Source organism: Eschrichtius robustus, chromosome 19, assembly GCF_028021215.1.
Source record: "Eschrichtius robustus isolate mEscRob2 chromosome 19, mEscRob2.pri, whole genome shotgun sequence".
Classification (NCBI taxonomy): Eukaryota; Metazoa; Chordata; class Mammalia; order Artiodactyla; family Eschrichtiidae; genus Eschrichtius; species Eschrichtius robustus.
The window spans coordinates 59413806-59439972 of NC_090842.1; the positions used below are offsets into that span (position 1 = coordinate 59413806).

At 47.2% G+C, this 26167-nt stretch overlaps 1 protein-coding gene across 1 annotated transcript in view; it reads right to left on the reverse strand.

Annotated features, from left to right (window-relative positions):
* Positions 1–20: 20 nt before the first annotated feature.
* The window catches only part of CEACAM20 (CEA cell adhesion molecule 20), a 42259-nt gene continuing 16112 nt past the window's right edge, over positions 21–26167 (reverse strand). The window contains 13 exon segments of the mRNA XM_068527145.1: positions 21–299; positions 7182–7217; positions 7592–7680; positions 8462–8547; positions 8756–8870; positions 11085–11363; positions 14657–14935; positions 16371–16664; positions 17458–17732; positions 18274–18421; positions 21468–21526; positions 22894–23089; positions 23701–23845. Coding sequence (XP_068383246.1) covers positions 21–299; positions 7182–7217; positions 7592–7680; positions 8462–8547; positions 8756–8870; positions 11085–11363; positions 14657–14935; positions 16371–16664; positions 17458–17732; positions 18274–18421; positions 21468–21526; positions 22894–23089; positions 23701–23845 — 2280 coding nt within the window.

Here is a 26167-nt window from a genome sequence, read left to right on the forward strand (position 1 = left end):
GGCAACACAGGAAGAGAGCGCTAGGGTTGGGGTCCCCGCTGGGGGCTGAGAGTGTGCGTGTCCGAGTTTTTGCGGGGCGCCGAGACGAGGAGCCAGATCGGAGGCCGAGGCCAAGACACCGATGCGTGGGGAGTGGCTGGCTTGGGAAAGGCCGGCCCTGGGCTCGGCTTGACGTCCAGGAGTGACAGTGAAAACGGGATCCGGAGGGGAACGGCGGGGACCCCGCCTGGGCGCCTGCTGCCTTTGTCAGGCGCTTTGCGCTCAGCATCTCCTTTGGTCCTCGTGGGCAAAGATAGTTGCTACAAACCCGTTATACAGTCCAGGGAGCTCCTGTCAAGCCCTTCAGGAGTCTGAAGTGTTTTTGTAGTCAAAATAGTAAGAATCCTTTTTTTTTTTGAGGGTTTTTTTCCCCCTACCTATAAGGACTTAAGGATCTGTTCCCCACCCCTCCTCTTTTCTCTTTGCCTTCATCTCCTGAGCGTTTTCCTGGCTCAGTTCCAGACACGCTGGCCTTTACACTTTCTCCAACAACTCCAGCAGGCTCCCACTTCAGGACCTTAGCCTGTGCTGGTCATGCTTCCTGGCAGGCTCTTCCTCTGAGGATTCCCTCACCGTCTGGTCGTTAGGCGAATGTCACCTTCTCTTGAGGCATTTCCCCACCAACCATTGTAAGCTTGCAAACCCACTCTTCACTCCCCACGTACTCCCTCCTCCCCCCACCGTTATTTTTTTCCCTAAAGAACTTTTCACTAACGTAGAATATATTTTAGGTGTATTTTTGTTGTTGTTTTTGGTTTGGTTTTGTTTTTGGTCTATTGTCTATCTGCCTTCACCACGAGACCGTGCGCTCCGTAAGGGAAAGGATTTATATCTATTTTGATCGCTGCTGTATCCCCAGCACCTAAGGTATCTGGCACGTAATAGCTGCTCAACAAATATTTTGTTTTGAAAAAAGGTTCCTGGCCCCCCGTTAAACACTTTAACATCTTATCGTCGCGTTAACCAGCACAATCACCCTGTGAGGAAATTGTGATGGTTATTTCCACCCCATCAGGGAGGAGGCTAAAAACTGGAGCCCTGCTATATGAAAATAAGGTATTTTTAAGCTTTTTCTTTTAATGCTGTCAAAGAACTCCTGTAGTTTTCCTCACGTGAATCTGACTTTTAACAACAAAAAATTATTGCTGTTTGAAATGTAAACTCTACCCCCAAAGTTCCTTATAATTGGTTATTGTGGTTGATTTTTTTAAAAAAATATTTATTTTGTATCTGGTTAACCTACTGAAATGTTGTGAATTCTTATAGTATTCCATTTGATTCTCCTGGCTTCTTTAGTGAGACAGTCATCTACAGATAATACTTTCATCTCTTCCTTAACAGTATTTTAAACCAGATATTCCCTTTTACAGAAGATGAAACTGAAGCCCAATAATATTAAGTACCTTACCTTAGATTGTATTGTAAGGGCAGAGCTGGTATTTGAGTTCAGGAAGTCTGACTCTGGAGTCCATGCTCTTAACTTTTACATTATTTTGCCCCTTGCCTACACATCAATATCTTTCCTCTACACAAGCAATGCTAAGTTTGCAAACAAGACAGAGAAAGGTTCACATTTATTCATAACAGAAGCAAAAAAAAGTCTTACAAATAAATTTAGTAAGGTGTATAGCGACATTAGAAGAAACCTTCAGAACCCTACTGAGAGAGAGAAAAGATGTGCAAATGCCACATTACAATAGTTGTGTTGTAAAGGTGTCAAATTTTGCAGAATGATCTACAGATTCAGTACAAATAGCACAAAATCACGATGGGGTGCTTTGAGTGTTAGCTCATCTGCCTTCTTTCCTGTTCACTTGTTTGTGTGTGTGTGTGTTTACTTGAAGATATTCAGACATTAAAGCATTAGTAATATATAACTTAAAACTGACTTTGTCTTTTGTGTGGTCATTTTTTTATTCTTTCAAAATGAACAAATGGTAATGTTTACTTCCAGGAGCACCCAAATCCCTGACCTAACCTGAATTTTATAGGGACTTTGGAACAGCCACTACTGTGGAACAGGAACTCCTTCTACAAAGATGCCCAACTAACACAGAGATTTCTCTCTCCGTTGTTTGGGGATTGGCTGAGACCCAAGTTTCATACTGAGGTTCTACTGGCAAGGAGTTGGGTGAGGACTCAACATCTACTGAACAGCAAGGGGGTTGTAAATTCATTTGCTTTAAAGATAAAGATAAGGGAGAGGGAGAGTGTGACCTGTCCTTAGGATATTCGGGAGGAAAGCTGGGAAGAAGTTCTCGGCAGGGAAAAAAAAAAAAAAAAGGACAGTCCTTTTCCTTTGCTTGATCCTCTACCTCAAACTGTAAATGTTGGAGGGACCAGTGCTTAGTTTGTCAGCCCCTACTCTTCTCTGTGTTATCTAGTCTCTTTGGGATCTGTAGGGGGAAGGGTTAACTCAGCAGGCCTGAGTTGCTCAAACCCTGCACATTCCCCCCAAAAGGCCTATTTCAAAGCACTAGTTCTTGGTCAGCTTCTGGGAACTGAGCTTTTATAATGTTCTATCTGGTAGAAGTGTATTTGCATGCCCGTACCAGTTTGTCCAGATAGTTATACAATGTGATCTATAGTGAACACACCTGCTTTCCTTCTGGGGGTCGGAAGCTTCAGTGACTGACCCCCTGTAAAAACCGTGGACATTTAAATTCAGGGTGAGCCTTCCTGGTTGGCAACACTTCACATGTGTTGTCACATATCGTGGGAATCCCCATGTGACTCCACAGAGAAAGGACCCTTGGAAGCTTATGCATGGTTTCCTCCAGACTCCACTTCATTTGTACCTTTTCCCTTTGCTGATTTTACCCTCTGTCCTTTTGCTGTAATAAGCCATAACAACGAGTATGACAACTTCTAGGTCCTCTGAATCCTTTTAGCAAATCATCGAGCCTGACGGTGGTCCTGGGGACCCCCGACACAAGATCTCATCTAGCCCCATAACTTCAAATCCCAGTGACAAGCCCTGCTCTGTCTAGACTTTTATGAACATTTACCTGCTTGATTCTCCAACTGATCCTTGACATGTCAAATCAAATTCTTGATTTCCCCTCTCTATCCCAAATGTGCTCCTCCCCCATTGTTGCTTCAGAAAGTGGTCTGCCAGCCATCCAGTTGCTCTGGCCAGAAACCTGGGGGTCATCCTTGACTCCTCTTTACCTTTAGCAAATCTCATTCTCACATCTCCATCCTTGAGCCCCTCAGGATTCTAAGTATCTCATGTCTACGCCTCCCCAGGTGCCTCATTCCCATGCTTCATTCTATGTTTTCTCTTGTCATCTCTTAATAGCTCCTTGTTCCTTATCCTCTACCACGATTTGAAAAGACACTGCTCGTCTGACCCGTGCATACATCCCATGCTCTACTCTGGCTGACTCAGACTCACACTTCTCCCTTGGTTGCTGTGTCCATCAATAGTCTTTGCCCATGTTTGGGATGCAGCGAATACTATGGCATCCCCTGCTTCTGGGTATCAGAACTTGGCCCTCTAATTCTAGGCCGCTTTTGCCTTGTTTCTATTGCTTTTAAAGAAACATGAGCCAAAAGCTTAAGATTTGGTGGGAGCTAGGGTCCAGAGCCTGAAAAACACATTGAAATAGAATGTCACAAGGTTTACAAAGAGAATGGCTGGAATATAATATGTACGCAATAAATGTCGTTGAATGTATGATTAAGCATGGCTTCTCTAGGATTTCTGGAGAAAAGATCTCTGCTTCTGTTAGATGAAGGGGTTGACTTGGCAGTACATGTTGTGTTCTGGATTCACAAGCACCTATTACACAAAGAGAAAAGGTAAGTTCCATTTCTAGGTGGGCTTTCCTGGGCTACTTGCTGTAGGAACCCAAACTTTCTGGCATTCTCCTTCCCCATCCTTGAAAATTCTGAAGGTCTTCCTCCTTTCTCATTGTATTTCAGTCATGCTGGCACCTCTCCATTCCTGGAATGGCCCATGCTTCCCCACTGTGGAGGACAGACTCTAAGGTGACCCACATTATACTCACCTTCTGGTATTCATGCCCTTATGTAATCTTCCCCTTGAAGGCAAGACCTGTGACTTGCATCTAACCATTGGAATACGGCAGAGGTGACAGGATGTACATGCTTACATGTATGTGATTCTGTTCTATAAGAGCATGACATCTGTCGTGGCTTTGAAGAAGCAAGATGCAATGTTGTGAGCTGCCTATGGAGAGGGCTACATGGCAAAGTGCAGCCTCCAGCTGACAGCCAGTAAGAAACTGAGGCCCTCTTTATGACAGCCTGCAAGGAACTGAATGCTTCCAATAACCATATGAGCTTGGACGTGGATCCTTCCCCAGTCAAGCCTCAGATGAGACCTGAGACTTGGCCAACACCTTTATTGCAGCCTTGCAGAAGACCCATCTAAGCAGTGCCTAGACTCCTGACCCAGGAAACTGTGAGATAATAAATGCGTGTTATTTTAAGCCACTAAGTCTGTGGTAATCTGTTATACAGCAACAGATAACAAAGACATTCTCTTCAGGGCCTTTTCACTTGATGCCCGTCAACTCAGAATGTTCTACTCCAGACGCTTTGCATTGTTTGCTCCTTCTCATCCCTTCAGAATGTAGCAGACACTGAGGGGGCTGACCTGACACTCTTCTATTGAAGAGACTGGGAAGGATAACATCTCATTTTCTCAGCCTTCCTTGCAAGAAGAAATACCATGTGACAGCATTCTGACCCAAGGAAATACAAGAGGAAGTACACTGGGTGAGATTTCCAGGAAGAGCTTTTGTTCTACTGATAAAAGGAAACAAATGCGACTCCTTTCCCCAGACCCTGATGAAGAGAGGGACCTAGAAGGCTATGTTTGTACCAGTTCACAGCTAATTGGAGAGCTGACAAATGTCAGCGCAATCCATACAATGGCTGGAGTAAGTGTGCTTCTCCTCTGAAGAATTTGAACCTAGAAACCTTTAAATAGTAGTAGAGGATGTTGTCATATATAATCTGAAATTATAGAGGAGTAGTGACCAGGAAGCTTGCATAGGAATTAAATCTGGACCAAAGAGAATGGAACAAATTCATTGATCAGCAAAAATGAGCAAACATAAGAGAGAGAAACTTCCTGATTCCAGTCCCCATGAGGCCCCCAAGTAATTTCTGACATTGAGTTATCTGAGATTCCCCACTGTTCTCTCAATTAATCCACACTTTAATTAATCCGAACTACTTTCAAGGGGTTTGTCTTTCTTATTTAAAAAAACCCCTAAGATATATAGACATTCACATCTTTTGAGAATGGTTCATCTGACAGGTAATAGAGCAGAATGGAATGTGATACAACAGAGTGAGATGGATTAAAGAGGAATGAACAAGAAATAGAAGGGTGGGGGGGGGGGTGGATTGGGAGTTTGGGATTAGCAGATGCAAACTATTATATATATGTATAACTGAATCACTTTGCTGTACACCAGAAACTAACACAACATTGTAAATCAACTATACTTCAGTAAGATAATTTTTTCTAAAAAGTAGAAATAGAAGGGAAGAGAGTGCAATGAAAGGAAATAGAAAACAATGAAACAGAATTGAATGGAAAGGGAAGGGATGAGGCAGGGGAAATGAAGAGAAAAGAAAGAAGGAAATGGAAAGAAAATGAAGTGAATGGAAAAGAAATATACAGAATGAGAAGAAATGGAAGGTGGTGGGATGAAACAAAAGCCAATCAAATGGAAATGCATATAAGTAGGGTACTGACTAGAAAGGAGTGGAATAGTAGGAAATAGAATGAATGGAGTGGATTAAATATGTGGCTGGAAAGAACAGGAATGAAATGGGATGGGAAGGAAAAGAATGGAAATGAAATAAAGTGATGGTATGGAAATGGAAAGTGATAGGAATAAAATAGACAGTAATGGAATATGGAAGAAATGAATGGGGTGGGAATAAAAGGAAAAAATAGAAATGAATAAAATGTAATAGGGAGGAGTGGGAAAGAATGGAAAGGAATGAAAGAAGAAAGAGATGAACAGAACACAGTGAGATAAAGCAGAGCGGAGTGGGATGGAATGCAAAGGAATGGCATTGAGTGGGGTGGGTGGGAAGTGATGACAAGGAATGGAATGGGAAGAAATAAGAGGAATAAAAGAAATGAAAAGGAAATAAGAGGAATTTTATGGAAAGACATGGAGTGGGGAGGAGTGGAGTGGAATGGAATGGAAAAATAAAACTAACTGGAATGGAGAGGAAATAGCTGGAATTAAGTGAGAAGGAAATGAAGTTAAATGGATAGAAAGGAAATGGATGGAGTGAAAATAAATATGATGGAAATGTGGGATGGAGTAAAATGGAGTGGATTGGAAGGGAATGGAATGAAATGAACCAGAAAGTGATAGGATGGAAATGGGTGGAATGGGATTGAAAAGATTTTTGAAAGGAAATCTCTTGATAGTTTACCCTACAGATTCTTTAGCAAGGAGGAAAAAGCAGATTAGTGGCAGCTCTCCATCTGTCCAAAGACTCAGTGTGGCATAAAAGTACCTCATATTTTGACTCTGTGTTTTCTTTTGGTAGAGTTGGGACCAAGGGATGCAACGCAAGTTTGGGCGATGGCTTCCTGGGGCCACGAGAATAGTCCCCATGGATTGTGGAAGGTGATTCCTTCTTGAAGTGAACAAAGAGATCAGTTAGGGACCACAGGCACAGTTTGCCTTAGAATCACAGCAACTGGAAAGTGCCAACTTTCACCCTTCAGAGATCCAGAGACAAAGAGATTTGACCCGGTTCTTACAAAGGATCAGAAGGAGAAATAGGTTTAGGACCCAGGGCCCTACCCCTGGCCCAGAACTCTTCCTTCTCACCTGGCTACCTCTGCAATCTCTACTCCAAAACTTCCTTTGCACCCATCACTTGTTAGGCCAGTGCCACTTCATTTGCAATCCAATTCCAAGCACTGGAAACGGAAGCAGCACAGTATAGGAGGCAGAGTCCTAGAATCTGACCCAGCTCCCTGTGAGGCTCTGAGCCACTTTCGCCTCATTCCTGGCCCTGCAACGCTCAATGAAGGATCTAGACAAGATGACTTCTCAGGCTTGTCAAATATAACATTCTCAGATTGTACTCGCTTGCAGCTTCTTTAATAAAATCAAGCTGGGCCAACCTACCTCATAGAACTGCTCTGGAGGGTCTAGTGTCCGCATCTGGGGGAAAAGAAAGTAGTGAAGAGGTCGTGGGGCTTGGGATAAAGGCCACCCCTGGAAGTTCTTGTAAATAGCTTAGGCCTCAGAGGCAGTTACATCCCTTCTGATTCCCAGAGTGGGTCCAGGTTAGGCATTGTCATGTTGAAGAGAAAGAAGACAAGGAGAGGAGATGAAAAAGCCATGGAAGGTCTTGAGATCCCCAGAGAAAGCAGAGGAGGAGATGCAGAGAGATCCAAGCTGCCACTGGGCATCCTCAAGGGCATATGCCTGAACCCCACCCAACCCCAAGAGGTAGGACTGTAACAGCCCTCCTGGGCTGGGAAAGGGCCCGACAGTTGGGGGAACAGAGAGGGCCCCTCTGGAGCATTACCCACCTTTATGACTTGGATCTGTCCTTGAGTGTCGGGTACATTGGCATACATAGGCATGCACCAGTCTAGAGAAAGTGAATGCCAGCCCAGGGCTGGAGTTAGGAAGAGATAGGAGGGAAGGGGCAATTTGCCCAGGTCACTTCTATCCCCAGGAAGGATGTGGCAGAAACCTTCCTTCCTTTCTCCCCAGGACCCCCCATCACATCTCCAGTGATCTTAACCCGGGAATGTCCTGGAAATCAAGTTCTGGGTTAGATAAGGCTGTTTGATGACACAGATGAGGACAGAAGTCTAAGACTTAGCCCCAGTTGTACCAGGGTCCTCTATAGCCTGGGCTTATCGTATGTCCTCCCTGGCCTTGGTTTTCTTCTCTGTAAAACTGAGCTGAATTGGAGAGTCTCCAGGGGACGTCCACTTCATGAGCCCATCATACCAGAATCGTAGGCCAGACATGACAAAGATGTTTCATTTTGCCTTTGGTCAATTCCCATCCATTAGTAGAGGGTGACAGAGGCATTGTGTTGACATGGACTTTGAGACTGGTTTCGAGTTTAGCAGGGAGGAGTGTTGTGATCGATTCTCTCTGTTTATAGCACTCAATTAACAAAGTGTTCTGAGAGTGGGGAAGAAAAGAATGGCAGCACGTTGCCCTATTTGTGTTATGGCTGTTGGAACGGGCAGAACTCCTCAGAGCTCTTGCCTCCAATCTCATCCATTTTCCAGATGGGGACCCGGAGACTCTGAGAGTACAGGGCTTGCCCATGATATCAGAGTGACTTGGGGGTAAGCTGGGGGCAGAGGCCTGGGCTCTCTGCACCAGCCTCTTCTCCAGACCTCACTGCTGCCCTGGGCATCAGCTATGGAGTCACTTACTGTGACCGAGCTCTGCAAGGTGACCCTCTTCAGAGGTGGGTGTCGTGGCCTCATAGATGGGTTCCTCTGTCTTTCTCCTTGAGGGCCTGAAAACCCAAGACCCTCGTTCTTCTGTGCCTCTAGACCTTGCCCATCTGCACAGGCTCCGCCTATATCCCATGTACATTTTGGGCAATGTGCCAAACCCTCTCAATTCCCCACGTGCCATGGATACCGCTCAGCACCAAGGTCAGCAACACTCCTGCCAGTCAGGTCCCCTGTGGGCCACACCCCCTTTCCCGTTCCCAGGTTTACCCTTTGGCATTTCTGATGTAGAGGAAACAGCCCAGCCCTGTGGCCAGAGCAGTGACGGCCAGGATCCCGATGATAATGCCAGCGATGGCCCCTTCAGAGAGAGATGACCTGGGACCTGGGCAAGGAGAGAGAATCAGGACCTGGGCCTGACACCTGGGTTGGGAATCCCTGTCCCCAGCCCCATTCCCATGTTTGTGGCTTTGTCTCCACTTGATAATTTGATGAGCACTTGTCTTCCAGCCACTGGGAAGCTGAAGTTTGTGGTAGTAATAGAATCATTTCTGGAGTCAAACAGCCTAAGTTCACATCTCAGCTGTGTGACCTTGGCCATGCCATGCTACTTAACCACTCTGTGGGTCCATTGGCTCTTCTGTAAAGAGAGATAATATGAAGTCTACTCTATACGGTTGCTGAAAAGATTAAACATATACGTATTCATGTTCAGTATATGCAATGTTCAGTATGTTCAATGTAGGTGAAGTATTTAGACCTACAGTGATCAGTCAATGTTGCTGTGACGATGTTACTAATTAGGATGATGGATCAAACATGGCCTTCAGAGAGAGAAAAGGGCTTTGGCAACCAGAAACCTGGCTTTCCCCCGAGTGAGCCACCTTTGACTCTCTGGGGCCCTGTGGACACAGACAAAAGTAACTACTCTTCCTGAGTCTCATTTCCTCATCTGCAAAGTGGGGGAAATGGTACCCACTGCATAAGGATGTTGCAAAGATGAAATGAGATCACGAGTGTTCATGCCTGGCACCCAGTGATTGATTAATAAATGGCAGTTGTTATCATGAGCATTGGCCTACTGTTTACCCATCCCACTTTCGCCCAGAACCTTTCTCAAAGGGGTGAAGTCCAGCCACAGGAATGAAGAAGGCAGCCACACGAGGGTCAAGGGTATGAGGAAAAGATTCTGCTTTGGAGGGGCAGGAGGGGGCTTCCTAGATGCCTGAGGAGTTCTTGGTTTTATCCTCTGAGTATCCATTTCTTTAAATGTTAAACAAGCAGAGTAATCTGTAACCCTACAGGCTTTTGAGAAGATTAAATGAGATCACATGTAAAAGGACCAGCACAGTGCCCGACACTTAGGAGGTGCTTTATAAGAGGCAAAGATGATGACGATGATGATGATGATGATAGAAGCTGCCATCTACCAAGCTCTAAGCTCCAAGAGCCCTTCATACATGATCCAGTTCAAACCCTACAACATCCCTGTGAGCATCAAACAAACTCACTGCTTCCTCCTTTGAGCCTTTGTTTCTCATCCATCAAATGGTCTTAACAAGACCAGAGCGCTGTTCTGAAGACTGAATGAGGTAATTTGGAAAGCTGTTATGGGGTCCTCTACTTTGCAGACAACTAAGAACACTGCTCTTGTGGGAATTCCCGGGCGGTCCAGTGGTTAGGACTCCTCGCTTCCACTGCAGAGGGCCCCGGGGTCGATCCCTGGTCGGGGAACTAAGATCCTGCGGCCAAACAACAACAACAACAATAACACTGCTCTTGAGATGGCCAGCCGGTTTTTTAAACCCTAGTGATGGGGCTTTAGTCTCTAAGTCTCAATCTCTCCTGAACGGTGGAAATACCAACAGGCCTGCCTCATAGCTGACTGGCAAAGAGTACCCAAGAAATGTTTGCTGATAATATATATGGAAAGGCTTGCTTCAGGGTGTGACACAGGCGCGACAAAGAATAGTTTTATTTAGCAAACACAATATGCCAGGCACTGCCATAAGAACTTTACAAATGTTAATTAATCTTCAACAACGCTTTGATGTAAACACAACTATTATGCTTGTTTTACAGACAAGGAATCAGAGGCCCAGAGAGGTTAAGTAGCATGCCCAAGGTCACACAGCATTGGAGCCAGGATGTGAACAGCGACTGGCAAACAGCGACACTATGTTGTCCTCTCAAGAACTCAAGGCAGAAATACAGGGGCTCTCTGCCAGTCACACCCAGGTTGTTATTAATATAATTCCTGACCCCACCTATCAGCTCACTCCTTCTCTCATTGGTGATCTCCCTGACTCACCGTGCTTCTAAACAATTCTGAAAGGTAGGCATCATAAGCCCCATTTACAGATAGGAAAACTGAGGCTCAGAGCAGCCTGGAGAGTTTGCCAGGGCACACAGGTAGGAAGTAGAGGTTCTAGAGCCTGAGTGTTAGCAGTTGGGATCCAACAGCTCCGGATTAGGAACCTGCTCTTGCAGGACAGTCATTGGCACACCCCAGCCCATGGTAAGGGAAGATCAGATTGCTGAGGCCAGCATCAGGAAAAGTCACCTGGACCCAAGGAGAAGGTGTACCTGAAAGACTCACCTATCACTCTGACCAGGACTGAGGCAGAGCGGGCCAGTTGGGTGAGAGAGTTAAAAGCTGTGCAGCTGTAAATCCCTTGGTGTTCCCAAGTCAGGGCCTCGATGACCAGCTGTTCCCCTGTACAGACACTCGTGGAGGGTTCAAGGGTCCAGTGAAACTCAGCATCCGGCTGGGATTCAGCCCAACACTGCAGGGTCAGGCTGGAGTTGAGCTCCGCCCTGATGGTGCTGACCACCTCGGACGTCGACCCCCTGGTGATGTCCACTCGATCAGGGCCATCTGTGTGCGGATCCAAATGTTATGCACCCATCCTCCACTGGCGAGATGTCCTATTTCATCCCATTCAATTCCACATTGGAAGTTCCGCCTTTTTTTTTTTTTTTTTTTCCTTCTCAATTCTAACTAAGGGAATTCCAGGCTGTAGCCTGGAAAACAAGGGCTCTTCAACTGCTGTTGAAAGGAATCCCAGCAAGAGAAGAAAGAGAAAATGCTCCCCTTTCCTCCTTAGCTGCCGAGCAAACAGATTGTAGTCCACAACACGGAGGGGGGAAAAATTCAAAACATTCAAAATTAAATTCAAAATTCAAATCAAAAACAAAAACCTCTGCCATTGCAAAAGTGAATTCTAACAAAGGAGCCTTATAAGACATCCAGGCTTCAGAAATTGTTGCTGTGTCCTGTGAATGTAGCCCCTAACTTCCAAAATGTTTACAATTCTGATGGAATCTCTTAATAACAAACAGCCCGGTGACAATATCTAAATTCACATCTCCATGTATTCACAAAGGTAGAGATGCTTGTGGATTTTCTTTGTTAAGCCAGAAGGGGACCAATGGTACTTGGCTCTCCTCCCATAGACATGAAGGAAACAAAGGAAATGGCTGTTGGATTTCTCATGCAAACCAAGAGTTTGAGTCTTGTCTGATTGAAATTAATGTGAACTACTGGAAAGAAGGATGCAAAGAGGTTCTAGTTGGGACATTCCAGGAGATGAGGGAAATCTTGCCCTTGTCCCTAAATATCCTTTGAATCTGTTCATTTCTCTCCATCCTAACCCCATGGCCATCAGGATCCCTCATTTGCCCCCATCCTGGTCCCCCCGTCCTGCTCTCAAATCCTGCACACAGCAGCTAGAAGTGTCTTCCTAAGTACAAACTTGACACTATCCCTCCCCTGCTCAGAACCTTCCATGGCTCCCTAGGGTCCTTGGGACAAAGCCCAAGGCTGATGAACTCATTCACAAGGTCCCTGTAGACCCCTCCAGTCCCACCACTCACCTCTCCACACCTCCCACTTTCAATCCTGGAATAAGATCCTATTTGGATAGGGAGGGTGGGAGGGAGGGAGACGCAAGAGGGAAGAGATATGGGGATATATGTATATGTATAGCTGATCCACTTTGTTATAAAGCAGAAACTAACTCACCATTGTAAAGCAATTATACTCCAAGAAAGATGTTTTCAAAAAAAAAAAAAAAGATCCTACTTGGATATTCCATTGCCTCAGAGTCATTGCATACTCTCTTCCTTCTCTGGAACGCTATTCTCCTGAGTCTGCTCTACCTAGCTAACTTACGTGTCCTTCGGGTCTCGCGGTAGACACCGCCTCTCACGGTGAGCCTTCCCACATCCCCCAGACTGGGTGGGGGCTCCCTTTGGGTTCCCCAAATCTCTGGTCCCATGGCAGGACCTATCACACTGTATTTTCTTTGCCCGATTATTGATCTCCCAATCCTGAGTAGGCTGTGAGCTCTGAAAGTCACGGCTATCATCAAGTGCCTTACTTGTTGCTCAGCATACAGAGAGAACAAAATAGACATTTTTGGTTTCATGACCAGAGTTGGAAGGAAAGAGGAGAGAGCAAGAAAGGAAGGGAGGGGACTTCCCTGGTGGTCCCGTGGTAAAGAATCCGCCTTGCAATGCCGGTTCCATCCCTGATCGGGGAACTAGGATCCCACATGCCGCGGGGCAGCTGGGCCCACGCGCCACAACTACCGAGCTCACGTGCTTCAACTAGAGAGCCCGCATGCTGCAACTACAGAGCCCACGCGCCCTGGAGCCTGCGCGCCACGCACCACAACTAGAGAGAGAAAACCCGCACAACACAACTAGAGAGAGGCCCGCGAGCCGCCAAGGAAAGATCCCACATGCTGCAACTAAGACCCGACACGTCCCCCCCACAAAAAAAAAAAGAAAGGAAGGAAGGGAAAGCAATGTATTTAAGCCATGTCTCTCTATCCCCCTGCTGTTTAATGTGCACATGTAAAGTGGACCCCTACTTTCTCTCTCTGCAGAGACCTCTTCTCCCCCAGTCTTCCCGAGCTCAGTTCATGGCTTCTTCATCCTTTGAGTAGCTCAGGCAAAAAAACCCTTGGAGTCATTCTTGACTCTTCCCTTCCTCTCTTGCTTCAGGTCAATGAGCAGCAAATCCTGTGAGTTTGATATTTAAAATATATTCATGGCTGACCACTTCTCATTACCCACAGTTGCCACTGGCTCAGCCCCATCATCTCTTGATGGATGACTGTGGCCACCACGAGAGGGTGCCTCACAGACCTCCAATGGTAAGAGTGTGATTGACCAAGAGCCCAGCTGCTGTACCCCCAGGCCTTTCCTGGGCTGCACCCTGCCAGTACCTGAGTGTGTTGGGGAAACTAAGGCAGACCCCTTCCTGGGAGACATGGGCTCCCCGAGAGTCTTGACGATGTTCCTTAGACTACATGGCAGTCCACACACTCCCATCCAACCCTCTCCCCCTTTCTTCCTCACTTGGAGTCAGTCTTAGATCTCAGTCTGATGGCCCTCCCAGCCTTTTGAGGTGCCCTCCCTACTTTTTCTGCACAGGAGCATTCCCTTAATAAAATCCTTGCATGTATAATCTCATTTTGAGATCTGTCTCCATGGACCCAGACAAACACAACTCTTTCTACTCTTTCTATCACCTCGTCCCTCTCCCCTGCTTCCAGCCCCTAGACAAGGGCCAGAGAGACCCTGTGCAAACCCAAGTCTAATCCTCTCTCTCCTCTGCTCAGAGCCTTCTGTGGCTCCTAGTGTCCTCACCATGGCCCGCAGGACCCTGTGTGGTCTACCTCACTCTCCCAGCTTCTTCTGTTCCCATAATTGACCTCTCTGGTCACCTGAGCCTCCTTGAATTCCTCTGACATGCCAAGCACAGCCCCATCTCACGTGCTGTTCCCTCCCCTGGAACTCACTTCCCTTGGCTAGCTGCACGGCTCACTCCCGGCCTCCTCCTGCAGAAACACCCCCTCCGCTGGGAAGCCTCCCCTGACCACCCCAACTGGGACTGCAACACCTCCCCAGTGTCCCAGCCTCGCCTGTCTTTCGTGCCGCCTCTAGTGCCATCTGACACACCAGGAATCTCCCTTGCTTAGCTGTTTATGGTCTGTCTCCCCCACTAGAACGTAAGCTCCATGAGGGTTGTCTTGTCCGGTGCCCAGACATGCCTGGCACAGAGCAGGTATTCAATAATTATGGAATGAGTGGCTGGAAGGAAGAACTGAAGCAGGGGAGGGAGAAGGGAGGAGGAGAAGGTCCAGGCTCGGGGCGACTCACAGCTGATGTTCAGCTTGAGGGGGTCACTCCGCACCCGGCTGCTCCAGTTCCAGACCTCACACTCATAGGGCCCTGTGTCATTGCGCTGAAGGCCATGGATGGCCAGGGTCCTGTTGTCAGCTGACAGCACCAGGTGCTTGCTGGGCAGAAGGAGCTGGCCCCGCAGGAACCACTGGGCTGCAGCTCTCTCATGGGCGGTCTGGCAGGTCAGGGCCACCAGGCTGGCATTCTCTACGAGAGTCTGGTTCGGGGGCATGACGCAAGGCTTGGTCAGCCTTTCTGGAAACACATAGAGAGACAGGATGGGGTCCAGGGTCCCTCTGTCAGTCTCCCACCCATATGGGGCCCGCAGAAGTTTCCAGGGCTGTGTGTGTATGTTGTGGGTGGTGTGTGTGTGTATACCTGTTTTGCATATGACTGTATTGTGTGGGTGGTACATCTAAGTCTTTTGTGTATGGGTGTGTGTTGTGTGACAATTATGTGAATGTGTTACGGGTTTTGTGTGTATGGAGAGTGTGTGGTATGTGGATGTGTTCCGTGTGTGAGTGTGTGCTTTGTGTCTATTTATATGTGTGTGTTGTGTGTATATGTTTTGTGACTGTGAGGTATGGTGGTGTATATATAGGTACTTTGTGTGCAAGTGAGTGTGTATTGTGTGTGTATATATTTTCTGTGCATGAGTATATGTTATGTGTCTGTGGTAGTGTATGTGGTATGTGTATATATTGTACTGTGTGCGTATATGCTTTGTGTATCACTAAATTGTGTGTGTAGTACAGTCATGCATTGTGTGTGTGTTCTGTGTCATTGTGCATGTGTTGACGGTGTTGAATGTATGGTATGTGGGGTGTTTTCTGTGTTGTACATGGGGATGTTGAGTGTCTATGATGTGTGTGTGTGTCTATTGTGTGCATATTACATTTTGTGTGTATGTGTTTTACGGGAGAATATTTTGTGTGCCTGTGGTATTGTTTGCTCCATATGTGAGATATGTGCCTGTGTTTTGTGTGTGAGTATGTGCTGTGCATATGTGTGAGTGCATGGTATGTACATGTTGTGGGTTTGTGTGTATGGTATGTGTATGTGTTGTGTGTCTGTGATGTGTTATGTACTGTGTGTTTCATGTATTGTGTATATCTGTTGGGTACGTGTTATATGTATCTTGTGTGAGTGTGTGTATTCTGTGCTTTTGTATGTTGTGTATGTGTTGTGTGTGAGTTGTATGTGTCTGTGGTGCACATGTGTGAGTGTGCTATGCATGTGTGATTGGTTTTTTTTTTTGGCTGCACTGTGCAGCATGCGGGACCTTTGTTCCCTGACCAGGGATCGAACCTGTGACCCCTACAGTGGAAGCGTGGAGTATTGACCATGGGACTGCCAGAGAAGTCCCCTGCATGTGTGATTGTTATTTGTGTGTGTGTGTCCCTATGTGTGTATGGGGTGTGTGAGTGTTGTGTCAGTGTTTGTACGTATAGAGAATCGCCTCCCCCACTTGCAGAGAATCAAGTGACAGACGCCCCACAGAGAGCCTACAAGGCCTTGGAGAGGATGTGTCAAGCCAGGACCCAGGTCCTTGCCTGTGGCCAGAGCCACGATCTGCCACCAGCCACATGGGAAGTCCCACTCCACTGGGTCCTCCTCAAACTCTAGGATATTGGTGTAGCTCTGATTCTCAGAGAAACAAAGGGGAGGAATATAGGGGAAAGAGACTCACCAAGGACGTGGAATTTAAGAGTAGCCAGGTGGGACAGCTGGGTGGCACTGTTGGACACCAAGCAGCTGTACGTGCCCTCGTGTTCCCTGGACACGGCATAGATGGTAAATGTGCTTGCGGTGAGAAACGAGCTCGTGATGGGCTTGGAGTCATTGGGGAAAACCCATAAATAGGCAGCGGGTGGGTGAGACTGAGTTTCCACCGAGAAGGTCACGTTGCTGCCCTCTATCACCTCAACTGCCTCCCCGTTGGGTACCCCGGGCTCCACCTTGATTCTGACAGGGTCAGGACCATCTGGGAGGAAGAGAACAATTGTAGTAGTAATAATAGCATCAGTGACAGTTCTCTTAGGGGAACCCAGACAGTCAATAAACATTAATTTTTCTCTTCTCCCCACTCAAGCTCTGGAAACATTACAAAGGAGATGCAAGAGTCTGACAGTGATGACATGTCAGCTTCATCCCTGGATAAAGCGGGATTGGAAGAAATATCTAAAGCATGCCAGCAAATGCTCTTTCCTCACCACTACCTAGGCAATATTTTGGATCAAACATCCGAAAGTTAAGGAGCTCGGTTTTAGGTATGTCAAGCTGGACATTCCCAGGAGAATCCAAGTAGAGACATCAAACAGTTATACGTCTGGAGTTAAAGCGTGGACAAGTCCGCATTCGGATGGTATTTAAAGCTGCGAGACTGGGGACTCCCCTGGTGGCACAGTGGTTGGGAATCCGCCTGCCAATGCGGGAGACACAGGTTCCAGCCCTGGTCCGGGAAGATCCCATATGCTGCGGAGCAGCTAAGCCCGTGTGCCACAACTACTGAGCCCGCGCACTGCAACTGCTAAAGCCCGCACGCCTAGAGCCCATGCTCTGCAACAGGAGAAGCCACCACAATGAGAAGCCCGCACACCACAACGAAGAGTAGCCCCCGCTCAGTGCAACTAGAGAAAGCCCGCGCGCAGCAACGAAGACCCAATGCAGCCATAAATTATTTAAATAAATAAATAAACAATAAAGCTGCGAGACTGAACGAGATCACCAAGGAAGTGGGTGCTGGGGAGGGGCTGGGAGAATGGAAAGGGACTCACAGTTCACAACCAGGAAGGTGGGGTCACTGCTCATGACCTGGAGGACACCCCAAACTTCACATTGGTAAGTCCCGGTGTCTTCCCGCTGGACAGGGAAGATGGTGAGGGTCTTGCCATCCGTGGACAGCCGCATGCGCTCATGCAACACCAGGGGTTGATTGTTGGAGACCCAGTAGATGGTAATGTTGACATCTTTGGTGCCACAGTAGAAGGTCACATTTTCCTTGTGCTCTATGGCTGTGCCCTGGCTGACTGAAATGGTGGGCTTGGCCAGCAATTCTACAGAGGGAGAAACAGAGAGAGGGAAACAAGAGGCAGAGACACAGATAAAGGAAGACCAAGCAAGATATAGTCACAGAGGGACCCAGAGAAACAGGGGTGGATTGGAATTGCATGCAGACACCCTGGAGCTCCATGAATGGGCTCAAATGCTGGATCTACTTCCCATTCTAGGTGTGATCTTGGGCCACTCACTTCCCCTCTCCAAGGCCCATTAAATGGGATGGTACAAATAAAATGGAGGGTATGGGATATGACAATGGGTCATGCAAAGAAGTCAAGCTTGTAACATGGATGACAGACAGGTCCCCCTACCCACTTCTTAGCCAACCTTCCCCACCCACAGCCATGATAGCCACAGCCCACATCTTTACCACGCCCCCCGCCACCGCCAGCTTCGACACAAATGATTGGACCAGTTGTTGCCCAACCCTGAGTGAGCCAATCAGGTTTATCATGTTGGGACTTTGGGCATGGAACCCTGATGGGCGCTTGAGGTGTGGAGACGGAGATCAGAATGACAGCCTTGTTTTCTGTGCCCTGAATCTACCATGAGTCTAGGGTGACCAAGGGGCCCCAAATATAGACGGAACAACATCCTTCTCACTTCGGGTGACTTTAAGCAGGCTGGCATCAGGGGTGAGCTGGGCTGCAGCTGGCAGGCTCCACACAGTCAAAAGTGAGGCTGGAGGGGAAAGAGGAGGCATTCAGGGAGGAAGAGGTGTGTTGGGGGTGCCCAGTTATGGTCTTCCTAAGTGGAGGGAGGCCTGAGGTCACGGATGGGGCCCTCCACCCCTAGAGGCTTGACTTCTACCCATTACTTATTGGCCGTGTGACTTGAGGCATGTTTTTATCTTCTCTGAGCCTCAATTTCCCCAGCTGTAAAATAGGAATAATATCATCTGCCTCCTAGGATTGTTGTGGGTGGTAATGAACACTGTCAAGCTTTTAACTGGGTCTCCTGAGGGTTACTGTGCTCTCTCCAACGATGCCCACTCCGTGGGAGATGCATGGTCAGCCTCTCCCTTCCACAGGGAGGTAAACGAATGCTCAGATTGGTGAAGTCACTTTCCAAGACCAGATAGTAAGTGTCAAAAGCTAACTGGAACCTGGCCTGCCAGCCCTTAAAGACTGCGCTCTCAACACCGTGCAATTCCTCTGGTCCAGGGATGGGCACAGAGCCAACCCCTGATAAAGGGGAACTTCTTTTATTATCTTTGATGGGAGAAATTAACCTTTCGTACTTCCTCATACTTGCCCTCAGGCAGAGATTTCCCTTGCACAGGGGAAGAAAAGGGAACAAGGTAGTAGGAGTTTCCAGTTTTCCATTTGGCCATTTTGCACACGGTTTTGTGGCAACTTATAGACTGTGGGCATAGATGGGGAGCCTCAACCCCAGCAGCCATGCCCATGTGCAGCTGACCTTGACATTCCCCCCTTGCCCTAACCATCAGCCCAATTAACAGAGGCTGGCAGCTATGCCCTTCTCTACCCCTCAAATGACCCCAGTTTAGCCCAAGCACTGCCCCATCCCCTGCTCAGTCAGGTTAAGGGCATGGGCTCTTAGTATATTTGGGAGCAAATATGGACTCTGCTGCTTACTTTCTCTATTATCATGGGCAAGGGGCTTTCTCTTTGTGAGCCTCAGTTTCTTCAACTGCAAAATGGGGAGAATAGTAGAACTTAGTTTATCAGGTTATTGTGAGGTCTGATATCAGATATGACAGTTCATAGTAAGTGTCAGTCACTATTATTAGTACTACTGTTTGTTTGTTTGTTTGTTTTTTGGCTGCACTGTATGGCATGCAGGATCTTAGTTTCCCAACCAGGGATCAAACCCAAGCCCCCTGCAGTGGAGGTGCAGAGCCTTAACCACTGGACCACCAGGGAAGTCCCATAGTATTATACTATTGTAATTATCACTATTATCATCATTATTATTTCCTGTGCTTGTATTTCTCTATCTTCAATGCTATTAGAGGTAAAGCCCATAGGCTCAGAACCTGACTCCCTGGGTTTTGAATCCCACCTTTGCTGTTTATTTGGGCAAGTGATGTCCTCTGTCTGAGTCTCAGTTTCCCCATTTGTAAAACAAGGGTAATAATAGTTCCCGCCTCATAACTGTCATAGGATAAATGAAAGAATGTGAGTGAAAGCATCAACAGTGGGCCTCATCATATCCATCTGAAAGAGGAAACTTCTCTCTCTGCAAATCCTCCACCTGGACCCTTTCCCCCTGCCCCCTCCCCAGAGGGCCCTGCCTTCTGTCTCTCCAGGAGGAGGCAAATTTCAAAGAAAAACCCACAGATGATGGGGCTGATAAATGTCAGACCCCCGTCCCCAGGAGGACTGCAAAGCCCCTGCAGCCTGCTGGGCTCAGCCAGGAAGCTCCGACCGGAGAGGAGAGCCGGTCTCAGGGCCACACAGCAAAGCCGGGCTGAGCCCTCACCTCTGCACGCCACACGCTGCAAAATCACGTCTTTGCCTCCAAGACGCTTTTATAAAAGTTGAAGGATAGTTGATTTACAATGTTGTGCTACTGTCTGGTGTACAGCAAAGTGATTCATACACACACACACATGCATATACATATTTATGTATAATATATATACACACGCATATACATATATGTATAATATATACACACGCATATACATATATATGTATTATATATACACACGCATACACATATATATGTATAATATATATACACACGCATACACATATATATGTATAATATACATACACACGCATACACATATATATGTATAACATATATACACACGCATACACATATATATGTATAATATATATACACATGCATACACATATATATTATATATATACACGTGCATATATATATGTATAATATATATATACACACGCATATACATATATATGTATAATATATATATACACACGCATATACATATATATGTATAATATATATATACACACACATATACATACATATGTATTATACATTCTTTTTCAGATTCTTTTCCATTATAGGTTATTACAAGATATTGAATATAGTTCCCTGTGCTGTACAGTAGGACCTTGTTGTTTTTCTCTTTTATACATAGCAGTGCGCATCTGTTAATCCCAAGCTCCTAATTTATCCCTCTCCCCCTGCTTTCCCCTTTGGTAACCATAAATTTGTTTTCTACATCTGTGAATCTGTTTCTGTTTTTTAATCAAAATATTCTAGTTTCTCCCTTTTGCCTTAGATGCCCTTTAAGCATAAACTTCACATCCATCCCCCGTCCTGATGCGTGCCCTGGCCTCTCAGGGCTGGCACATCTTCTCTCTGCCTGTCTCACTCCTGTCTCTCTGTTATGCTCCGTTTCTGGGTCTGTGTCTCTGTCTCTCCCCACCTTGACTCTTCCTGAATCTATTTCTCTCTGTGTGTCTTTGAAGAGTTTTCTTGCTCTTTTTCCTTTGTCTCCCTCTCTCCTCTCTGCCTCTCTCTGTTTTTCCCTCTGGTGCAGTTTCTAGTGTTATTTTCACTCTATTTCTGTCTTTCTCTCTGATTCTCTCTGGTTCTGTGGTTCTGATTCCATCTCTCTGTACATACGTCACTGTCTCTGCCTCTGTCTCCCTTTGTCAATGTCTTTTGTATTTGTGTTTATTTCTGTCTCTGTCTATTTCTGTGTCTCTCTCTGTGTCTCTTTCGTGCACATGTACACACACACCCGCCGCGCCCCACCTGAAGGGAGCAGCGCACTCACCCGAGAGCAGGAGTTCTGCCCAGCGGTGGCCCCGTAGGTCAGCGGACCCCATGGGCTCACTTCACGGCACCAAGCTGACTGTCTCCCCGGCTTGTGCACGCAGACGCCGTCCTCACTCCAGCTGCGGCCCCTCCAGCTCCCCTCTCTTCCCCTCTGCCCTGCTGCAAACTCAAACTCAAAGGCACTTGGATGACAGTGGCTCCCCGCACAGACTTGGGCTCCGCCTCCGCCCTCCACCCAAGGGCTCACTTTCCTCCTCCCAGCACGGAGAGAACAGAAGCCCCGGGAAGCCTGGGGTTTCCCCCAAGGTGGGGGAGGAGAAAGAAAGCCCCGCCCTCTGGCCCTGGATCCCCTTGAGAATGATGCCCCTTGCCACCCCCAGCCCCCCTCCTCGCTGTTTTTGCCAGGATGAGGGAGCAGCCAGGGGGAGGTGGTGCCAGGGTGGGACAATTCAAGAATGTTAAAGGGACCAGGAACTAAGATTATCATTGTCAACAGCTCTAACAATAAAATCAATAATGGTGGTTCCTGGCTGTCAAGAGCTTAACAAAACAGTGCCAAGCTCACTATGAGCAGCCTGGAAATATTAAATGAGCTGAAGTGATGCTTGTGAAATGGAATCCTGGTCATAAGCAAAGGCTCTGGAGTCAGAAGGGCAGGATGGCACAGAGCAAGCTGGGCGGGGAGAGCCCCAAGGGGTGCCTGACTCAGCCTGTGGGGAGGGGGCAGGGAAGGCTTCCTGGAGGAGGAGGCATCTGAGCTGAGACCTGGAGGACATAAAAAAGGCTCAGTATATGACAGTTAATTCTTCTTTTTTAGAAAAAAAAAATCCCTTTGGGCAAGACAAGCTGTTGGGAGCATTAAAAAAACCAAGATTGAACGTAATCAACCAGGTCAGGGAACTACCTTTAATCCATGTTTTCTTTACCTTCATTCATTCATTCATTCATTCATATAACAGATATTCCCCGAACTCTTCCTCTGGGCTGATTCCTGTGTCTAGTAGTGTTGGGACACAGCAGTGACCAAGAAATCCCCAGCCCTGCCCTCACAAACTCAAGGTCCAGCAGGGGAGACAGACCTGTCCCTAGTCAGCGATGACTCAGAGTGGGCAGGGCTGGGGTGGGGGAAACCAGAGTGGGTGCCTGCCCCAGCCTGAGGATCAGAGATGGCTTTCCGGAGGAGGGGGCATCAGAGCTGAGACCTGGAGGATGCAGGGATGAGCCAGGGGGTAACTCTGGTAGGCAGAGGGAGCGGCATATGAGAAGGTGCTGAGTTGAAGGCACAGAAGGAAATTCAAGTGGCTCCAGAAGAAAGGAAGTCAGAGGGTAGGTGGTTCAAGATAAGGCTGAGAAAACTCTACAGTGATTACACAGGGCATGAGGGGCAGCTTGGCATGGAGGAAAAGAGATCTCGGCTTGCCCACCTGCCTTGAATTGCTGCCCCTGTTTGGATCTCGTTCATGTCACAGGCAGTCACCAAGTATCTGCTCCAACGAAGCATGAGGCTGAGCAAACCAGCTCTGGAGCCAAACTTCAGGGTTTGGAATCCTGGCTCCTCCACTTGCAAACCGTGTAGCCTTGGGTACCTCAGTTCCCCTCTCTGGTGGCCACTTTCCTCAGCTATAAGATGGAGATGGTAATGGTTTTGCCTCTTCGAAAGCTGTGGCCTGAGTTCTCCATGCCCCAGCTGTGGTTTGTTTAGAAAGTTATGTCACCCCGTGTATGTCAATGTTCTCATCTGCAGACTGGACATAAACAACAATCTCCCCTCACAAGAAACTTGTGAGGATCAAAGGAGTTAACGCTGGGAAAGTACCGGGAACAGCGCCTGGCACAGAATAAGCGCTCAGTACGTGCGAATCCCATCTAGGTGTTCTGACTGTTGCGTGGTGTAATACTCACAGCGGCCCCTGTGAGGAAGAGTATACACTCAGTCATTCAGCACACACTTCATGAGCACCAACGGCACCTGCTCTAGGCTCTGGGGAGAACGCAGGGGACAAAACAGACAGAAAATACTGCTCTAGTGGGTAAAGAGACAATAAACAATAAACATAACAAGTACGTAAATTATGTGGGATATTAGAATTTGATACATGCTGTGGAAAAATGAAAAGTAGAGTAGGGTAAGCAATAATATTATTCCATCTCATTTAAGAACACTGAAGCTTACAGAGTTGTGATGACTTGCCTGATTCAGGCCAGGGATTCTGGTCTACCTGCCTCTTAACCTCCGCGAGCACCGCCTTCCAAGGTCCCAATGTGGCTTCTGGAGACCTCCAGTCTCATCTCCTCTGTACACCCAGATCCATCAACGCCTGTGACCACATTACCCCCGCACACTCCCAAACTCCATGGCTCCTGGGCTGAGGGCACCTGGTGTAGACAAGTCAGCATTCAAGGTCTCCACCATCCATCCTGTTCTTCCCGAAAAATCTGAGTCTTCTGATCACCCACCCACTCCTCAGCCAGGCTTCTCTCCTGACTACCTCTGCTCTGTCCCACCCGCCCTGGGGCCCCCTCTCCTCCTCCCCTCCGCCCCCCCCAAGAGGACACAGCTGCCATTGGAGTGGGCTTCTCAAATCTGCCCCTTCATAAGGAACAAGGTTTTCTCTCCCTAAATCCCCACCTACCCACACCCCTCCCCACGGCAGGTTCTGTCTTTTCCTGCCCCTACAAGAAAGAAGGACTTTCTGTTTCCTTCCTGTAGCCCAACTTCCACTTTCTTTCTAACAGGTGAAAATAAACCCAGGTGTTTCCCACCTCCACACCCTCACCTAACAGTCTCAGCCGGGCAGGCTGGCTCACGACTGTGTCTTCCCATGCGTGACTTCTGCTGACCTTCCAACCCATATTGCCGCCCTAGGGCTGCCCCCCCCCCCATTCACCCAGCAAAGATTTATTTGTCTCTACTAGTGCCAGGTACTATTTTAGGTGCTTATTGGGAGCTCAGCTCGGTGCTCTGTGATGACCTAGATTGGTGGGATGGCAGGGGAGGTTAGGAGAGAGGTCCAAGAGGGAGGTGATATATGTATACATATAGCTGATCACTTCCTTGTATAGCAGAAACTAACAACATTGTAAAGCAACTATACCCCAATAAAAAAAATCATAAAAATAGATACAAATACTGTATCAACTTCCCTGTATCAGTATCACAATGTTTTAAAACCGAGCCTTCTCTAGGAAAAAAAACAAGCCAATATTGGTTAAATTGAATAGAATGTGGGAACCTGCCAATTCTGAATAGCCACTCCGTGAAAACAGGTTAACACACGGTATTAGAAAGGGGAGGGATATTTACCGGTACAGCGTTCTGCAATCTCTCAGTTTTGATTACAAAAGCAGGCCTTACAATACTGATTTCATATAATATGCATCATTTGCCCAATTTTAAGTTTGTCCTAATTAGATGATAACATGTACTGCTTTTAGCAATGAAATATAGACCTCAGCTTTTAAAGAAATTACATTTTATGCAAGGATGGGGGAGGGATGGAGGGAGACAAACAATAAGCAAGATACATAATAAATAACTGAATTATCTATGATGTTAGAAAGTGATGGGGATCAGGGCAAGGGAGTCAGAGTGCTGGGGTGCGCATGGATGCAGGACTAAATCGGGTGGTCTGAGTCTCGATACAGTATCCAGAACAACCTGAAGGAGGTGAAAGGGTGAAACACACAGACATCTAGAGGTTCCTGGGAATTAATTAACTTCTGAAAAAATGGAGGCAGGGTCCCAAGGAGCCATCCCCTGCTTCCTGCATTTAAATAACCATATGAGTTTCTTACTGCTGAGGTAACAAATGATTACAAACTTCGTGGCTGGAAACAACACAAATTCATGATCTCACAGTTTTGAAGGTCAGAAGTCCAGGTTGGCACAGCTGGTTTCTCAGCTGAAATCAAGCCGTCGCCGGCTGGTCTCTTTTGCAGAGGCTGCGGGAAGAATCTGCTCCCAAACTCACTCAGGTTGTTGGCAGAATCCAATTCCTTGGAGTTGCGAGACCAAGGTCCCCATTTCGCCAGCTGTGGGCCACGCTTAGCCCCTGAGGCTTTTCCCCTGTCCTTGCACATGAAGCCTGCGTCTCAGAGCCAGCAACACGCAACAAATCTCTCCCACGCTTGGAATCTCTCCACTTCCCTTTCTGCCGCACCTCTTCACTGTTTCCAGCTAGAGAAAATTCTCTGCTTTGAAGGGCTCGTGTCATTCAACTGGGCCCACCTGGGTAATCCAGGCTACTCTTCTCCCTATCTTGAAGTCTGTAACCTCAATTACATCAGCAAAGTCCCTTTTGCTATGTAACAGGTTCATAACATATTCACAGACTGGGGCATGGGCATCTCTTCTGCCTACCACAATGATGTGGTGTGAGGGCAGGATACCTACAGTTGAGGCAGCCATATTGAGACCATGAGGTAGCAAGCTGGGGAGGATATTCAACAAACTGAGGATGGAGGGATGAATGGAAGGATTTCACTGAGGCCTGGGACACCTTGTAAAGTAACAGTTATGGGTTTTGCCACTGTGAGCCAGGTTATCTTTTGTTTGCAGTGGAATGCATCCTAACTGGTACCCTGTCCAGTCACCATTGGAAATGTTTATTGGAATTGCTTACCTTGTGATGAAAACCCTGATCATTTAGAAGCCTAGAGTTTATGGGGCTTGTGCCCTTTGTCCTAGAGGATAACAAA